The sequence below is a fragment of the Brachionichthys hirsutus genome, chromosome 22, assembly GCF_040956055.1.
Source record: "Brachionichthys hirsutus isolate HB-005 chromosome 22, CSIRO-AGI_Bhir_v1, whole genome shotgun sequence".
Classification (NCBI taxonomy): Eukaryota; Metazoa; Chordata; class Actinopteri; order Lophiiformes; family Brachionichthyidae; genus Brachionichthys; species Brachionichthys hirsutus.
In genome coordinates this window covers 2,203,205-2,218,942 of record NC_090918.1, presented here as the reverse complement: position 1 = coordinate 2,218,942, position 15,738 = coordinate 2,203,205, and the positions used below count along the sequence as shown (strand labels likewise).

Sequence of the window (15,738 nt, the reverse complement as noted above, 5' to 3'; positions counted from 1 at the left end):
AAAACCCAGAAATAAACGGTGCTATAATTTACACCAAGACTAATAATTGCGCGCGCAACCAATCATTTTTCCGGTGGGGGGCGCGACCAATGAAAAAAGCCATAGCAACGCGTAGTGCGGAAGTAAGTGTCGTTCGGCCGAAAGCGGAAATGCGTGCGCTAAAGTCAGGAGCCAGCGTTAACAAAATAAAAGCGCGCATTGAATGTCGCCGTAGACGCAGTTTTAGTGCAGTATGACGTTTCACAGCCGCAACCGGAAGTCCAACCGATGCGATTCGTCTTTGTTTGACGTCCGGTACAGAAAAGAGAAGGATGTAGTGGCGCGTACAGCTCCAAGCGTCACACCGACACAGCGATCAGAAGCCACCGACGCGGTGAGTGCGGGTTTGAGAAAATGGGGGTTGTAATTATCACCAACGGAGACGACTAACACGCGGAAAAATGTCCAACATCCTCGATGCGGCGTCCAAAGTGAAATGGGACCGCACGACTGCGGCGAAGCAAGCCGTGTTCCTCGCAGCGGCTGCCTACAGCGTGAAGACGCTGTGCCCCATCATCTTCAAGCAGCTCGGCAAGAGGAAGAAGAGAGATCCCGGGAGTGACCGGCGGGTAAACGGGTCCGCGTGTCCGGTGCAGGCGCAGCTAGAAGCGGCGGGTTCTAAGAAGCCGTCCCCGGCGGTGAACGCGGAGTTCTTCAGGCAGATCCTGGATCTGGGTAAGATCCTCTTCCCCAAGCTGCTGTCCAGGGAGCTCTGCCTGCTCTGCCTGCACTCCGTGGCCCTGGTGTCGCGCACCTTCCTCTCGATCTACGTCGCCGGCTTGGACGGAAAGATCGTCAAATCGATCGTGGAGAAGAAGCCCGAGCGCTTCGCCATCCAGCTGATGAAATGGCTCCTCGTCGCCATCCCGGCCACGTTCGTGAACAGCGCCATCCGGTACCTGGAGTGCAAGCTGGCCCTGGCCTTCCGCACCCGGCTGGTGAGCCACGCCTACCGGACCTACTTCACCGAGCAGACCTACTACCGGGTCAGCAACATGGACGGGAGGCTCAGCAACCCGGACCAGTCGCTCACCGAGGACGTGATGATGTTCTCCCAGTCCGTGGCCCACCTGTACTCCAACCTGACCAAGCCCATCCTGGACGTGGTGCTCACCGCCTACACGCTCATACACACCGCCAGGTCCAGGGGCGCCAGCGCCTCGGGCCCCACCGTGCTGGCCGGGCTGGTGGTCTTCGCCACGGCCAAGGTCCTGCGGGCGTGCTCGCCGAAATTTGGGAAGCTGGTGGCCGAGGAGGCTCACCGGAAAGGCTACCTGCGCTACGTGCACTCCAGGATCATCGCCAACGCGGAGGAGATCGCCTTCTACCGGGGACACAAGGTGCGTGGGTCCGGTTCCAAACGTCATGTGTGCAGATGTTTCAGTCATGTGACACCCCCCCAACGCCCCCTGCAGGTGGAGATGCGTCAGCTCCAGAAGTGCTACCGGGCCCTGGCGGCCCAGATGAACCTGATCCTGTCCAAACGTCTCTGGTACATCATGATCGAGCAGTTCCTCATGAAGTACGTGTGGAGCGGCTGCGGCCTGGTCATGGTGGCCGTGCCCATCGTCACGGCGACCGGCTACGCGGACAGCGGTAAGGAGGGCGGCGGCACATTAGTTTCTTCTTCAAATCCTTAGTTGCTGCTCTCTCTTCGAGCAGTGGCGAGTTAGCATGTGTGAAACTATCACACACGCACACACACACGCACACACACACACACACACACGCACACACACACACACACGCACACGTCCGCTGTTTTCCCCTCTGCGCTAATTTTTCCCAATGCAAATAGGTATTCCCACGCTGTAGCGATGCTCACAGGAAGAGTTTGTCGCCACAGCAGGCCCACGGGGGCCGCTTTTTGTTTACGAACAGGGGGGGGGGGGCTCGGTCACCTGGGGGGAGGGGGGGGCTGCTCCTCCACATCGAGAGGAGTCGGCCGAGGTGGCTGGGAGCATCTATGTCGGAAGCCTCCCTGGGGAGGTGTTCTGTGCATGACCCACTGGGAGGAGGCCCCCGGGGGAAGCCATGTCTCTCAGCTCCCCCCCCCCGGAAGAGCTGGAGGAGGAGTCTGAGGACAGGGAAGTCTGGAAGTCCCTGCTGCGACTGTTGCCTCCGCGACCCGGCCCCGGATAAGCGGTGGAAGATGGATGGATGGACGGATGGATGGACGGATGGAAGTCTAAAAGAAGGTGTTTGTTGTTGCCTCCTCCCACATCTGTCGTGTTTCTCCCCCAGAAACGGCAGACGGACACACGCAGGTGATGGTGAGCGAGCGGACGGAGGCCTTCACCACCGCCAGGAACCTCCTGGCCTCAGGAGCCGACGCCATCGAGAGGATCATGTGCTCCTACAAAGAGGTGAGGGTGCCGTCGCCTGAACTCTGAACTCTTTCCGTTGGCTTCCTTGCTTCATCGCGTTTTAAGCATAACCCTCCTCTGGGGGGGGGGGGGGGGATTGTGAAAACGGCGTCGGCATCAGGTTTGTTTGGGAATGTCTTCCAGCCGGCGGGTGAGAGGGAAGCCCTAACCCTAACCCAATTACACAGAACATTCAGTGTGTGTGTGTGTGTGTGCGTGTGTGTGTGTGTGTGACTGTAACAAGTCCCAGCTTGTTTTGTAGTTTGTTACTCATCTGTTTTTATTCTGTTATTCATCAAAGGCACGTTCGGTCTCCGTCAGTGATCAAGCACTTCCTGTTAGTTTTTTTTTCTGTGTTTTCTTTTTTTCTGTAGCTTTGAAACAGAAAAGTTGAAAAAGAAAAAATACAGTATTTACATGGTAAATGTGTCGCTTCGCTACAGGATCAATAGTCAGACCCGGAGTTGAATCCGGATCACTCATTCATCGGTTTTTACGATGACGGCTGCGTGAAGTTTGCCCTCCGGTAACTTAAAGCCTGTTCAAAAACAACTTTTATAGGCGGCGTTAAAATCTGCTGCGGGGCGGCCATCGCTGAGCGCCGCTGTCCAGACCTCCTCCTCCTCCTCCCTGGGAATAACCCTCCCTCTGCTGATCTCTCTCGCTCTCTCGCTCTCTCTCTTTGACTTTTACAGGGAACGCTTTCGGTACCAGTCTGAAGTTTTGCTCATTTTTTTAATCACTTTATTCAGTATTTGGACACGATCCAAGCGAGGTAGAGCAGGGGTGTGCTGAAAATAGAGACGCTGGCGAGTCATCAGTTTTATTTATCATGGATTCTGCCGATGGGGAAGGGAGATTACCGGGTAGACGATGATCGGCTGAGCGGTCGTGGTCGCGCGTCTTGAATATGAACTTTTCCTTCATCATCTCGACGTCCAGTCCGCCTGTTGGTGAAACGCTTCAGCTCATTTCAGCGTTCCCGTCCGTGACCTTTGGCCTCGTGAAGCCGCGCACGATAGTCCACGAATCCCCTGAACTGCTGTTTAATCTAATCCAGCTGTGTCAATAGTCTGCATGGCCTCACCGCGGGGCGCAGAGCAACAGGATTATTTCATCCTCATCTCTCCTTGAGTCCCGCACATTTAATGCAAAACACTGTCCAGCTGCTTCGGAAGATAGCGCTTCCTTTTCCTGAGTCCCTGAATGCATCACTTTATTCGTTCATCATTAATCCAAAGATAGCTACTTCCTCCTCGCCCCCCCCCCCCCCCCTTTATTCATTGCTTTACACCTCAGCAGCATCTGAGACGAGCTTCCACGCGCTCCATGACTCTGACCTTTGACCCCTGTGTGTTTGCTGTGGCAGGTCACCGAGCTGGCGGGCTACACCGCCCGGGTCCACAACATGTTTGCGGTGTTTGAGGACGTCCAGAGGGGCGTTTACAAGCGCTCCTCTCTATCGACGACAGCGACGGCAGAGAAGAAGATCAAGCCTGAGATGCACATCGATGGACCGCTGGAGATAAAGGGTGGGCCTCGTCTGTCTGTCTGTCTGCACCAAAATAAAGTCCACGATCTCCAGCAGAGTTATTAAAAATATCCTGGTCTGCAACCTCCTGCATGAGTCTCCTGAGATCTGTCTTGCATTAAAGCCTTAAAGAGGGATTTTTTAAATGACATTTTGACTTTGAATCCTAGAATTCCAGCCGTATAAGTACAATCCACATCCACATGATCCGCGTCGACGGCCCAAACATCATCTTCAGCTCTGCGCCCGCACGCTGCCTTCTTTCGCTGATTCTTTCTCTCTTGCAGGTGAAGTGATCGACGTGGAAAATGGTATCGTGTGCGAAAACGTCCCGATTATTACTCCGAACGGGGATGTGGTTGTTTCCTGTCTGAACTTTAAGGTGAGGCGGTCTCTGTTCATTTTTTTGGATATCAGCTAATCTTGCCTTCTTGTTTTTATTGAGCAGCCCTTATTTTGTAGTCAGAATGGACTAACGTAGGAAAAGCACCAGACAGTTATTTAATCTCTGCTGATCTGGCTTGCATTGCATCGAGCACGGATATCGTCGTTGCTGCATTCTGCTCTGTTGCTATGGTTTCCTTTCAGCTCTGCCAAACTGGGCACAAGATGTCTGATGTAAAACACATCACTAGCGCTGCAACCACCATATTTCAAAACGCAGTTAGAGCGACTCCCCGGGTTCCACCGAGCTTCCAGCCGTCTCTCGGAGCGCCTCGGCTTCATCGGCACGCGCCCGAAGCACGGCAGGAAGCTCTCACAGCAGGAATGCACTTTTCAAGATCTCCTTGTGTGTCACCGTATATCTCCTTACCGTCTCTAGCCTCTCCTGAACGGTGATGAGGATTATCGTGCAGCTAAAGGGGATGAATACGTTCTCCGTGTCTTGCAGGTGGAGGAGAACATGCATCTGTTGATCACGGGGCCGAACGGCTGTGGGAAAAGCTCTCTGTTCAGGATCCTCAGCGGCCTGTGGCCCGTCTACGGGGGCCGTCTGCACAAACCGTCTCCTCGGCATATGTTCTACATCCCTCAGAGGTGCACACACACCGACATACGTTGTTCTAAAACATTGTGAATCCCACCAGTAATCTAATCCATCTAATTCATTGTAACCGGAGCTGGGGGGTGGGGGGGGGGGGGGGTGGACTAGAGCGCCGGCCGTGGTGAAATATTTACATATTTACCACCCAGACGAGGTTTGAAATGCTTACAATTGAGCATCTTCAGGAAGTGTCTCCTCCAATCAGATGCTGTCAGTTGCTCCGGATGTCTAAAGATAATAATATTGATTTTATTCGGACTTTAAAGGACAAAAGAAACGCACCACATAAACTCTGATAGGAGTTCATAACAGTTGGTTACGATGACCCTGACACAAAGAAGCTATTTTTGTCTCAGGGGCCGGAACCCGAAACAGAACCCTCCTTAAAGATTGTTCGGAACCTTTTCAGAAATCTTCGTCTGTTGCTTGAAGTCTTTTGCCACTAAAGCGTTTTTCCTTTCCGTCAACTTTCCCGTGCGCCTAAAGTGTCATCGTTTCTTTTCTTCTTTTTTGTAGAAATTTATCCTAATCGTGAAAATATGACACGTTAATGAAGTTATTTCATGAATCGGTCTAATGCTATCTTGACTCCGTCTGATTCGATCCTATCGGTTGAATAGGATTAGATTACCTTTGTCTTTCGGAGGGAAGACTCCCTGCTGAAGACACACGGCTGCTTGGACGTACTGCCAAACGTAATCGTGCCCCAGAGCCTCAGTCTGGACCGGCGCCCCCCTGCAGGGCGGTGAATATTTTATACCGATGATGAGACAGCCATCTGGCAGCGGTAACAGAATCCCACACGTTAGGAAGAAACGGCACGGAGACAATGAATGTCTTTCTCCTTCAGGACTGAAGTATGTCTAAGATGTTTGTCTTTGTACGCACTGACCTCAGACCTGGTTCGTGTGTGTGTGTGTGTGTGTCTCCGCAGGCCATACATGTCCATGGGTTCGCTGCGGGATCAGGTGATCTACCCAGACTCTGTGGAGGACATGGCTGCCAGAGGCCTCACTGACAAGGACCTGGACGCCATCTTGGACATAGTCAACCTTTACCACATTGTCACCAGAGAAGGAGGTGGGACAGGGATAAGGACGTTAACGCGTGTGTAAATGGTAATAGTGACATCATCACCAGAAACGTGCCCAGAGTAACCCCATCTGTCAGGGGCCCGGATCGCCGGCTGTCCGGTCGACCTGGAGCCTCCCACGATGAAAAGATGGCGAGGATTAACGTAAACGTCGAGATTAAATCTGATTCTGATTTTGAATTATTCAGCAAAAAACAACCATCAACCTCACAAAACTAATAATAATAATAATAATAATTAGTTCAGTAAACAAATAAACCTAATTTAGAATAAGACAAAGTCAAACATGTGATTGGATGGACGCAAAACGGTGAACATGTTGACAAGATGAGTAAAATAACAGTGAAATTGCTCAAATAAACCAGACAAAGCGCCTATAATATGCATACAGAATGGATAAATTCACCTTTAGAGAACTACAAATACCATATAAACACTAGCCACCAAGTCTGACAATGAAATCATGGACAGCGAGTTTCATTCCGTCAGATTACAATTATTTTATTGTGAAAGGTTTCTAAAAAAAATGTAGATTTTTCAAATGATTTTAAACATCTGCAATATTTGCACTGCAAATTTCAACTGACTGTTCAGCTGGTTTCCGAGGTCGGTCAGACAAACGCTTGATCCTGTCGCTGCCGTTGTTACCTGAACCGGGATCTGTGGTTCGTTGACGGCAGCTCCACACACACACACACACACACACACACACTCATTAACTCGGGGTTCCACAGCTACACACAGCTAAATGTCGCCCCGGCGAAACGCCCGTCTGTCTTTCTTTATCTTTGTCCTGCCGAGCGCTGACCTGGAAGTCGGTTCTTCTTTCAGGCTGGGCTGCCGAGCTGGACTGGAAGGACGTGCTGTCGGGCGGCGAGAAGCAGAGGATGGGCATGGCGCGCATGTTCTATCACAAGTAGGGAGAAGCAGCGTTGTCGTTGTTGTCGTTGTCGTTGTTGTTGTCGTCTGCTACTGCACCGAGGAGAGTGAGGCGGGGGTTAGCTGCCTGGGGAAACGCTTTGGTGCTGCGTGACTCTTCACGGCTGTTCGTCCGACGCCTGTTACTGTTATCACTATAATAATGGGAACCATTCTGGAATGCAGGAGACACACACATACGCTGAAGTTGTCTTCTGCACCTGGTTAATTTTACATCACGTCGGCTGACGTGCGCTGAACTTCCTGTGTGCTGTTCGTACCCCCCGCCTCTTTTCCAACAAGCGGAAGAAAGCGGACAGAGGGATGAGAAATCAGCGTTTACTGCGCACGACGTTCATAAACAGGAGTGATGTTGTTATTTTTTAATTCTAGAGGCAGTAAAAGCGTCTGTTCTCTCCGGGTTATTAATCAGGGATTTTCCTCGACGACTATAATCTCGTTTGTGACCCCCCCCCCGGCGGATCGATCTGAAAACACTTTTCCTCGTGACTCCCCCAGGCCTAAATACGCCCTGCTGGACGAATGCACCAGCGCCGTGAGCATCGACGTGGAGGGGAAGATATTCCAGGCTGCGAAGGACGCCGGCATCTCTCTGCTGTCCATCACCCACAGACCCTCCCTGTGGTGAGGCGCCGGAGATGGGGCGGGGGCGGGGGGGGGGGGGAATACTCCTCCTAGTTTTCCAGCCGCCCTTGATATATGAGTCTCCTCCTCTTCAGGAAGTACCACACCCACCTGCTGCAGTTCGACGGGGAGGGGGGCTGGCGCTTCGAGCAGCTGGACACGGCGACCCGGCTCTCCCTCACCGAGGAGAAGCAGCGGCTGGAGTCCCAGCTGGCCGGCATTCACGAGATGCAGCATCGGCTCAACGAGCTCTGCAAGATCCTGGGAGACGACTCGGTCCTGAAAACGGCCGAGGTGTGATGGGAGGAGAAAAGGGAGGCGATGGAAATGAGAGGAGGAGGAGGAGAGGGGGGGGGGGTGCTAGTGTTATTTTTAAACCTAGATTTTTTTTATTTTTTTATTTGTGTAAACAGCTGATCCTCCTCCTCCTCCTCCCCTCTTCGTCTTCCTCTTACACACATAGATTTGAATCTCTTTTATTTTGTTTGTTCGTTGGCCCGTCACTCTGCTTGTCACGAGACCATCGCTAACACAGCTAACGTAAAACCACTCATTCATGCCCAGAGTCAGTATTCCACACCCACTGGGTTTTTATTTTGTTGCAAAGTCATGATTTAACAGAAGATTTCACGTTTTTGCAGCACGAACCTCTTAGTTTTAAGATTACTTTTGAAGATGTCACGTTTTTTCTTTTTTGTATCTCGCCACGGTGCAATCCGTTTCTTTGACCTTGTCTAAGACCCTTGAACCGTTGATGTCAGTTGAGTGGCAGATTTTCTTATCTTTTTCATGGTTAACAAAGAAAAAGAGCCAATCTGGGGGGTCTGATATTGGTTTGAACAAACTCCACGAGCTGCAGAAACAGAAATGGGAGGAATCTGACCCCGGGGACACGGTGAACGAGGGTTAGCGGACGAGGTGCTAACGCACAATGCGCTTTTCGGTCAAAGGGGAATCTGTAATGTTTGGTAAGGTGTAAGAAATAGTTTGCTCAAAGCTTTTATTTCTCATCTTCTGAAGTGGATAATAATTATCTCGCGATACCGTGAGGTCTGAGTACGTTTTTAATTATTTTAATTAAATGTGACATTTTCGTTGTAATTTATAAGGCGTTACTGGGTTCCGTTTCCTCCATTGTGGCGCCGTGTTCATAGATAATAGATGCTGGACGCAGATTTCATTCGGCTCCGCGGTCGCCTCTTGAACTGACGACCGACATGCGTCTTTGCTACATACAGGAATGAAATGAGCGAGACTGCTTTACCTCACATAAGGTGTGGATGCACTTTACAAACAGGCTCAAACATGGAGCGTCTTCGTGTGAATGGTCCGGCAGCCCAGCCCCCTCCCCCCCCCTCCCAATCAGGAGAGTCATCCCACACACATGCAGGTCGTCTGAGTGGAACGACATCATGTAGTTCTTCTTCTGCGTGTCTGCAGAGAATGGATAGTCACATCCGCTGCAAGATGTTTTTACACGCTTAGCCTATCGTGTGCAAAGTAAGTGCATATTGATTTTAGGTATATATAACTGCATCGCCATTACTCAATTTGCTATGGAAGCTACCACGTAAAACATGCTGAGTGTACTTTTCAATGTTGAACTCCCCCAGGCTTTGTAAGCCGGGTAGACATCCAAAAAGTGTAAAAAAAAAAGCTTTGCTTTCCATTGTGACTTTTAAAAATCTCCTCTTTGGATTTTAGCGTACATTTGATATAATTAGACGTAGCCCCGCCCTCCTCAGGATGACGGCTGCTGGCTCACTGAAAGACAGAATGTGACTCCAGAAAGCCTTTTAAACATTTAAATGCACTGCCTCGAAAAGGAATAATGGATGTATTTGTAATCTGGGTCGTGCAGAGATCCTGATTCATCGTTTCTGTTCCGTCAGTCAGACTCTGTCGACAAGAGGCCAGAGAGCCGCTGAATGACACAGAGTCTGGCGACTGGAACATGAGGTCAGCCGAAGGTCAGGCGGCGCCTGAAATGAAATGGCACGACTTCATCTCAACTAAGTACTGATAGTTTATCAATGATGGTGGCGTCAGTTCCATAGTAGTGAACCCTGCTGGACGCACACTTAGACAGCCTGACGGTAAACTCGACTGTGTGTGACGCTTCACCCTGTCGGTGTTGCTTTCAGTGGGGATAAGGATCCTCTGTCAGGTTTAATTAGTCTAATTAGATGCCACGTGCAGAGAGCAAGCCAAAGGAAGTTAACCCTCACTTCCTAAAGCTAGCCGAATGCGTTAATCACCTGCGGTGACGGTCTTTAAACGGGGAAAGTTTGCAGCTAATTTGAATTTGATTTGAATTTGAATTTCACTCACCAATGAGTGCATATGGGGAACATTAAATGCTAGCCAGAGTGATGATTGAGGTCAATATTGGATTCAAACAACAGCAAATTAATCAGTAAATGCTATTATAGACCATCAGCTTGTTTCTGCTGCCCCCCGTGTGGTCGAATTGTTACTGCAGGGTTAACAGTAATTTCCTCTGCCTCTTTAATTGTTTTTTTTAATATGATGGTAATCAAGGATAACCTCATGTTATTTACCTTCCTTTATTAGTTAATTTATTTTTTAAACAGCGCCTCATCATTTAATTCTTACCCCGGTCGGATTGCTTAGTTTGACCTTGAGCTGCCCACCGACCTCTATGATCCTGCCACTGTAACGACATCTTCACTAACGCAACTCTGAAACGGCAAGTTTCCATTTCCCTCACCACTTTGTAAGTTAGAGATTGAATGTAATTGTTGAGTATGAAGTATGTGTTATGAAGACAATAAATACATGCGGTCGGGTCAAATATGTCTCCTTTTCGTTTGATAATCGATCGCTTTATTCTTCTGTTAATACTCCGTGTAAGATTGTTTTAGCGAAGCCACATTGCGCTTTTTAAAATTTGAATTTGCTTTAAGTGTGTGTGAACTGGGATTATGGGAAATATTTTGGAATGAAGCTTGAATCGTGTTGTTCAAGTGGTCTCGGGCAGTTAATTTACAATTTATGACAGCGGCATCGATGACAGTATGACATACAAGAGATGAGTGGGCATAAAGACGTTTTTGAGATGTTCTGGACCTCAGAAGCAACATGTAAATAATTATCCCTTAAAACCAGGGATTGCTACAATTTATAGTACCCGAACAAATATCCTTATAAGAGCTGTATTTTTAGTTGCAACACCAAACCATTTATTGGGATTTTGTTTGCATGTGTAGGAATCTGTATTTTTTTAAACAGAATAAATAGAAGTGCATTTAGAGACAGGTTATTTGATCAAAAGGCATGTGCTAATCTCATTTTATGTTGAAAGATGAAGAGATACATTTTGCAACCTCATAAAATGGGCCATTGCGTTTATTCTTCACCATCTTTTCCATGGATTTACAGTTTGAGTTTTGAAAACGTTCAAATATTTTTTTTAACTGCCTAAACTTCAGGTTTTGGTTACAAATGTATTTCTTATCATTGAGAAATTAATGCCATGGTGTGTGATTATTAAAAATAAACCTATTAAATGTCATTCCATCTCTTTACTGTGGTGTTCAAAGTGCAATGACACACGTTGACCACTAGATGGAAGCACAGCGGAATAGCAATACACCTTGCACGTCATCGTGTTATATACTTGCAGGACGAGTTTGTCTGGTTTTAGCTTGTGTTCTTCGAAGACATTTTATTGATGCCCGAATTCATCTGTTGAAGCAAAACAGAAATAAACAGGGATTAATATAGGGGCAGTATTTAAAGTCATAAATAGAATAGCAACAATAACATTGAAGGAAGGGGGGACTGGCTTGCCTGCTTCACCGTGGCGACGGTGGGAGATGAGGAAAGACCTGACTTCCTCATTCTGCTAAAAGAAAATCAGCGCAATTTATTCTCCATTTTGGTTTTGTAGGTTAAAGTGTTTCATATGTTGTGCTCCTGAGTTAATGTTGCTGATCAATTTTAATGTATTATTATTTATTAATGTTATTTTATTTAATTTATTATTTCATTGTAAAAAAAAATGTCAGGCAAATGATGCACAAAAAAAATGGTAATAAAGTTTATTCTGTTGTAAGTTGATTTTTATTTCTTTCTTTTACATATTTCTTTCGGGGGGGGGGGGTTGAGAAATGTTTTACGGAGGAAGCTAATTTCAAAGGCAATCTTGTTCTTTCGGTCACTACCCAAAGTGACCATAGGTGAGGGTAGGAGGACGAAGATCAACCGGAAAATCGAGAGCTTCACCTTTCGGCTCAGCTCTCTCTTCACCATGACCGATCTGTGCAGAGTCCGCATCACCTTCAGACGCTGCACCGATCCCGTCTGTCGATCTCCCGCTCCATCCTTCCTTCACTCGTGAACAAGACCCCGAGGTACTTGAACTCCTCCACTTGGGGAAGGATCTCCTCCCCAACCTGGAGGGTGCACTCCCACCCTCTCCGGCTGAGAACCATGGCCCAGTCCCTTTGAATTGGAAGACCGAGTTGGTGCCCCCCCCCCCTTTCAAGAAGGGGGTTTGGAGGGTGTGCTCCAACTACAGGTGGATCCCACTTCACAGACTCTGGGAGATAGCCCCCCTATCTGGTGTGTGTTCTTCAGCTTGTACTTCAGAAGGTACTGAGGGATTTTCCCATAACCTTTTGCCTGACTGTATTTGAACTCCGTAAGTGTCGGCTTTGCTGTTCCAAAGACCTGTTTTTTGGCTGCCTTCACAAAGGTTTTCTCTTCGTGAATTATCACAGGCTTGATGTCCGTATGTTTTGGAACAGGTGGTTTCCTGATAACAGGAAGGTGAGAGACTCTTGGAGACAATGGCACCGTAGGTAACTTGAACTCCTTTGAGTGCTTCTTCAAGTAGTTCACTAGAGAGGGCTTCCCTGACTTTATTGGTCCCAGCGTCCTCATTCCATGCTTCTTGAACTTCTCAATAGGAGGGAGACGCACATTGGTGCGTGGTACGTATTTGACGCTGTCAAAACCAATCTCCCTCAGTTCTTCTCTGGTGGTGATTTGGGGGCAGTTCAACATTTTGTGGACTGGCTGATCTGCATTCTTCAGCTGGCCATTGTCCTTCTCCACCCGGCATTGCTTTTCTTTGCGCTTTACCAGGTACTGAGGGACTTCCCCATAACCCTTTGTCTTCATGTCTTTGGCCTCCGTCATTCCAGGTGTCTGCTTTGCTGTTACAAAGACCTGTTTTTTGGCTGCCTTCACAAAGGTTTTCTCTTCGTGAATTATCACAAGTGTGATGTCCGTATGTTTTGGAACAGGTGGTTTCCTGATAACAGGAAGGTGAGAGACTCTTGGAGACAATGGCACCTTGGGTAAGAACTCCTTTGAGTGCTTCTTCAAGTAGTTTGCAAAGACTGGCTGGTCCCTGTTCATCAGCTTCTCTTGCTCCTTCTCCCTACACTCTTCATCCTGGTGCTTCAAAAGGCTCTGAGGAACAGCCGCATTATCTTCACCATCAGTAAAGATAATGGGGAGGTTCTGAGGAACTTCCCCATTATAATCGATGATGAATGATTTTGAGCGAATTATGCGTTTGATCTGAACTGGCTGTTCTGCGATCATCAGCTTCTCGTCCTCCTTCTCCCGACAATGCTTTTCCAATGTTTCATTGGTGGCAGGAAACATTGGAAAAGCGTCTACTGAATGGGATGTAAACCTTTCCATATTTTATATGTAAATATGCAATTGTCAACACACACTGATATACCAAATGGTGGCCTGCAAAGATGAAAGAATTAAAGGGTCTTTGATCACAATGCGTTTGATCACACTTTGCCAGTTATTGAAAACCCCATTTATGGATTCAAAAATCTGTTACAAACAAAGAACAAAGCCACAGGTGTGTAAGATGTGTATCAAAGCCAACTTTACCTGTAATTCATAATTTTTATCCCTTTATCTTGAAAATAACTATTGTGCTACAGTTTCACGCACAGTCTCATCATGCATCCCTAATGGAAACTAAGAATATTATATGAAACTAGCCCCGGATAAATGCAGAGGGTTGCGGTAGGAATGGCATCTAGAGGGAGCTCAAACAACAACCTGATTACCCCCTCCTATAGGACTAAATCATCTTTTTACAATACGGCCACCCAAGGGTGGAACGGTTTGACTCCCGCCCTCAAAACATGCACCTCTTTGGCCTCCTTCAAAACGGCCCTAAAAATACACCTTTTAGGGGGACAGAAACGGAGATAGTCATCACGACTCTCTCCGGATCAACCCCCCCCCCCCCCACCCTTTTTTTTTGTCCACCTACGTTGCACATATTAATTGCCTTAGTAATTTATTGTAATTTAAGTAATCTATTGTCATTCATTGTCACTTTGCATCAGTAGTGTAATTTATTTTAGATTAATTGTTAGTTTGCATCGGCGGTGTAAAATTGTTTTATTTTTATTTTTCTAATGTTACGTTGCATCAATTGAGTTATTGAATATTGATTTTATTTTTATTTGTATTGTTAAATTTGTATTGTTAATTGTGGATGATTTATGTACGAAGGACTTTCAACGGAAACAAGACCGCAAGGGCTTTTTTGAAATGCTCCTCTTAGACAGGATGTTTGACTTTATTTGTACTGTAATACATGCTACTGTGTGACTGTACTTGTACTCTAACATTCTATCTAATAAATATATTCATTCATTCAATGTGCAGGGCAGACCTCTGTATTCCTCAATATTTGCTCTCAGTGAGAAAGCGACAGTTGTTTCATACGGCCCAAACTAGAAACAAGAATGTTCTTGTGATGAGCACAATGCACACAGATGCATCTCTGAGCACAAGAGAAGACATGAAGCCACAAAGGATCACGGACTACAAACTCCACCAAAGGAGGTGGTGATGACAGTAGAACAAGTACCTGTTGTGTGAAATGCAGTAATTACATCTGCAGAAAGCACACAATTACATTCTGTCCATCATGTGGAGAACATTGAAAATCGAAGGAAATGGGGAACGTCGAATGAAAAAAGAAAAGTTCATGAAGAGGGAAAAACTTTAAATAGTTCTTAAATATAGTGTTGGAATTAAAAATGTATTGTATGTCTCTTTTCTAAATGTTCATATAATCTAAAATAAAGATGTCATTGGTTTAACCTGTTTTTTTACTGTTTTGAGTGGATTTACACAGTGAATACATAATGTATGCCTTAAGCTACAGTAAATAAAATACAATAGTTGACTTTATTAGGTTTTAGAACTATACAGAACTATACAGTAGGTAAAGGTGGGCTACACTATATTAGTTTACTGCGTTATATGCTTTTATGAAGCGAGTCGGCGAGGCGTAAAACTACTTATTAGTATTCATTTGTTCCATTTCTGGATTGGTCCATCCAGCTCACTGGGAGGAGTCTGGTGACGTCACTGGTCTGGCGCCTGCACGCTGAGTGATCCCTGCTCGCTCAGACGAACGCACCGAGCTCTGCCCTGGAGTTTAGATCAGATCTCCCGCAGCTGATCGATCTCACGGCTCCTCCAATGATCTCCAAGCGGCCGAGGAGGAGGAGGAGGAGGAGGTGGTGAGAGCTGGGCATAAAGGCGCTTTACCGGGAGGTGTAAGGAGGGAAGGGGGGGTAGGGAAGGGGGGGAGGTCCTCTCTTGTCTTGTAAGAGGATCAAGAACAAAAAGGGACGCAGCTCTTTTGGAAACGGCCTGGGTCCCCCTCCCGGAGGAAGCATGAGCAGCGGGCCGGATGAGAGCTCCGTGCGCGTCGCGCTGAGGTAAGGATGCGGAGCCTCCTCTGCAAAGATGCTCCTGCGTCGCACCTGCGACAAGCGCGCACGTCTTCCTCCTGCAGGCTCCTCCCCCTCCAATCAGCTCAATCTGCTCCGCCTCATCGTCTCTATGCCTTCGCGTTCTCTAAAATGTGCATTTCGAAATAATACCTTCTCCGCGTGCTTTTATTTTGAAAGTGTTTACCACCTCCTCCATGTGAATCCTATGCGCGTCATCAACTATTACGCGAGCTTCTTTTGTTAACGCCCGCACCCTAGGTCCATGCTGTGTAGTGGATTTATGAATGGATTAGGTACACAGCCTGCAGCTCAGCCCCCCCCCCCCCCTGCGTCGCCCCGGC

General features: G+C 47.6%; 2 protein-coding genes across 2 annotated transcripts in view; both read left to right on the top strand.

Moving 5' to 3' along the window:
• The first annotated feature begins 440 nt into the window (after positions 1-440).
• LOC137910709 (ATP-binding cassette sub-family D member 2-like) lies at positions 441-6,994 on the top strand. Its single transcript, XM_068755097.1, has 8 exons — positions 441-1,379; positions 1,455-1,635; positions 2,284-2,405; positions 3,775-3,937; positions 4,224-4,318; positions 4,829-4,974; positions 5,916-6,061; positions 6,906-6,994. Exons 1-8 carry the CDS (start codon positions 441-443, stop codon positions 6,992-6,994), a joined length of 1,881 nt encoding a protein of 626 aa, XP_068611198.1.
• Positions 6,995-15,338: 8,344 nt separating this feature from the next.
• Positions 15,339-15,738, top strand: part of LOC137911056 (kinesin-like protein KIF21A) — a 19,921-nt gene continuing 19,521 nt past the window's right edge. Inside the window, exon 1 of the mRNA XM_068755477.1 lies at positions 15,339-15,382. Coding sequence (XP_068611578.1) covers positions 15,339-15,382 — 44 coding nt within the window. The remainder of the gene's footprint in view (positions 15,383-15,738) is intronic.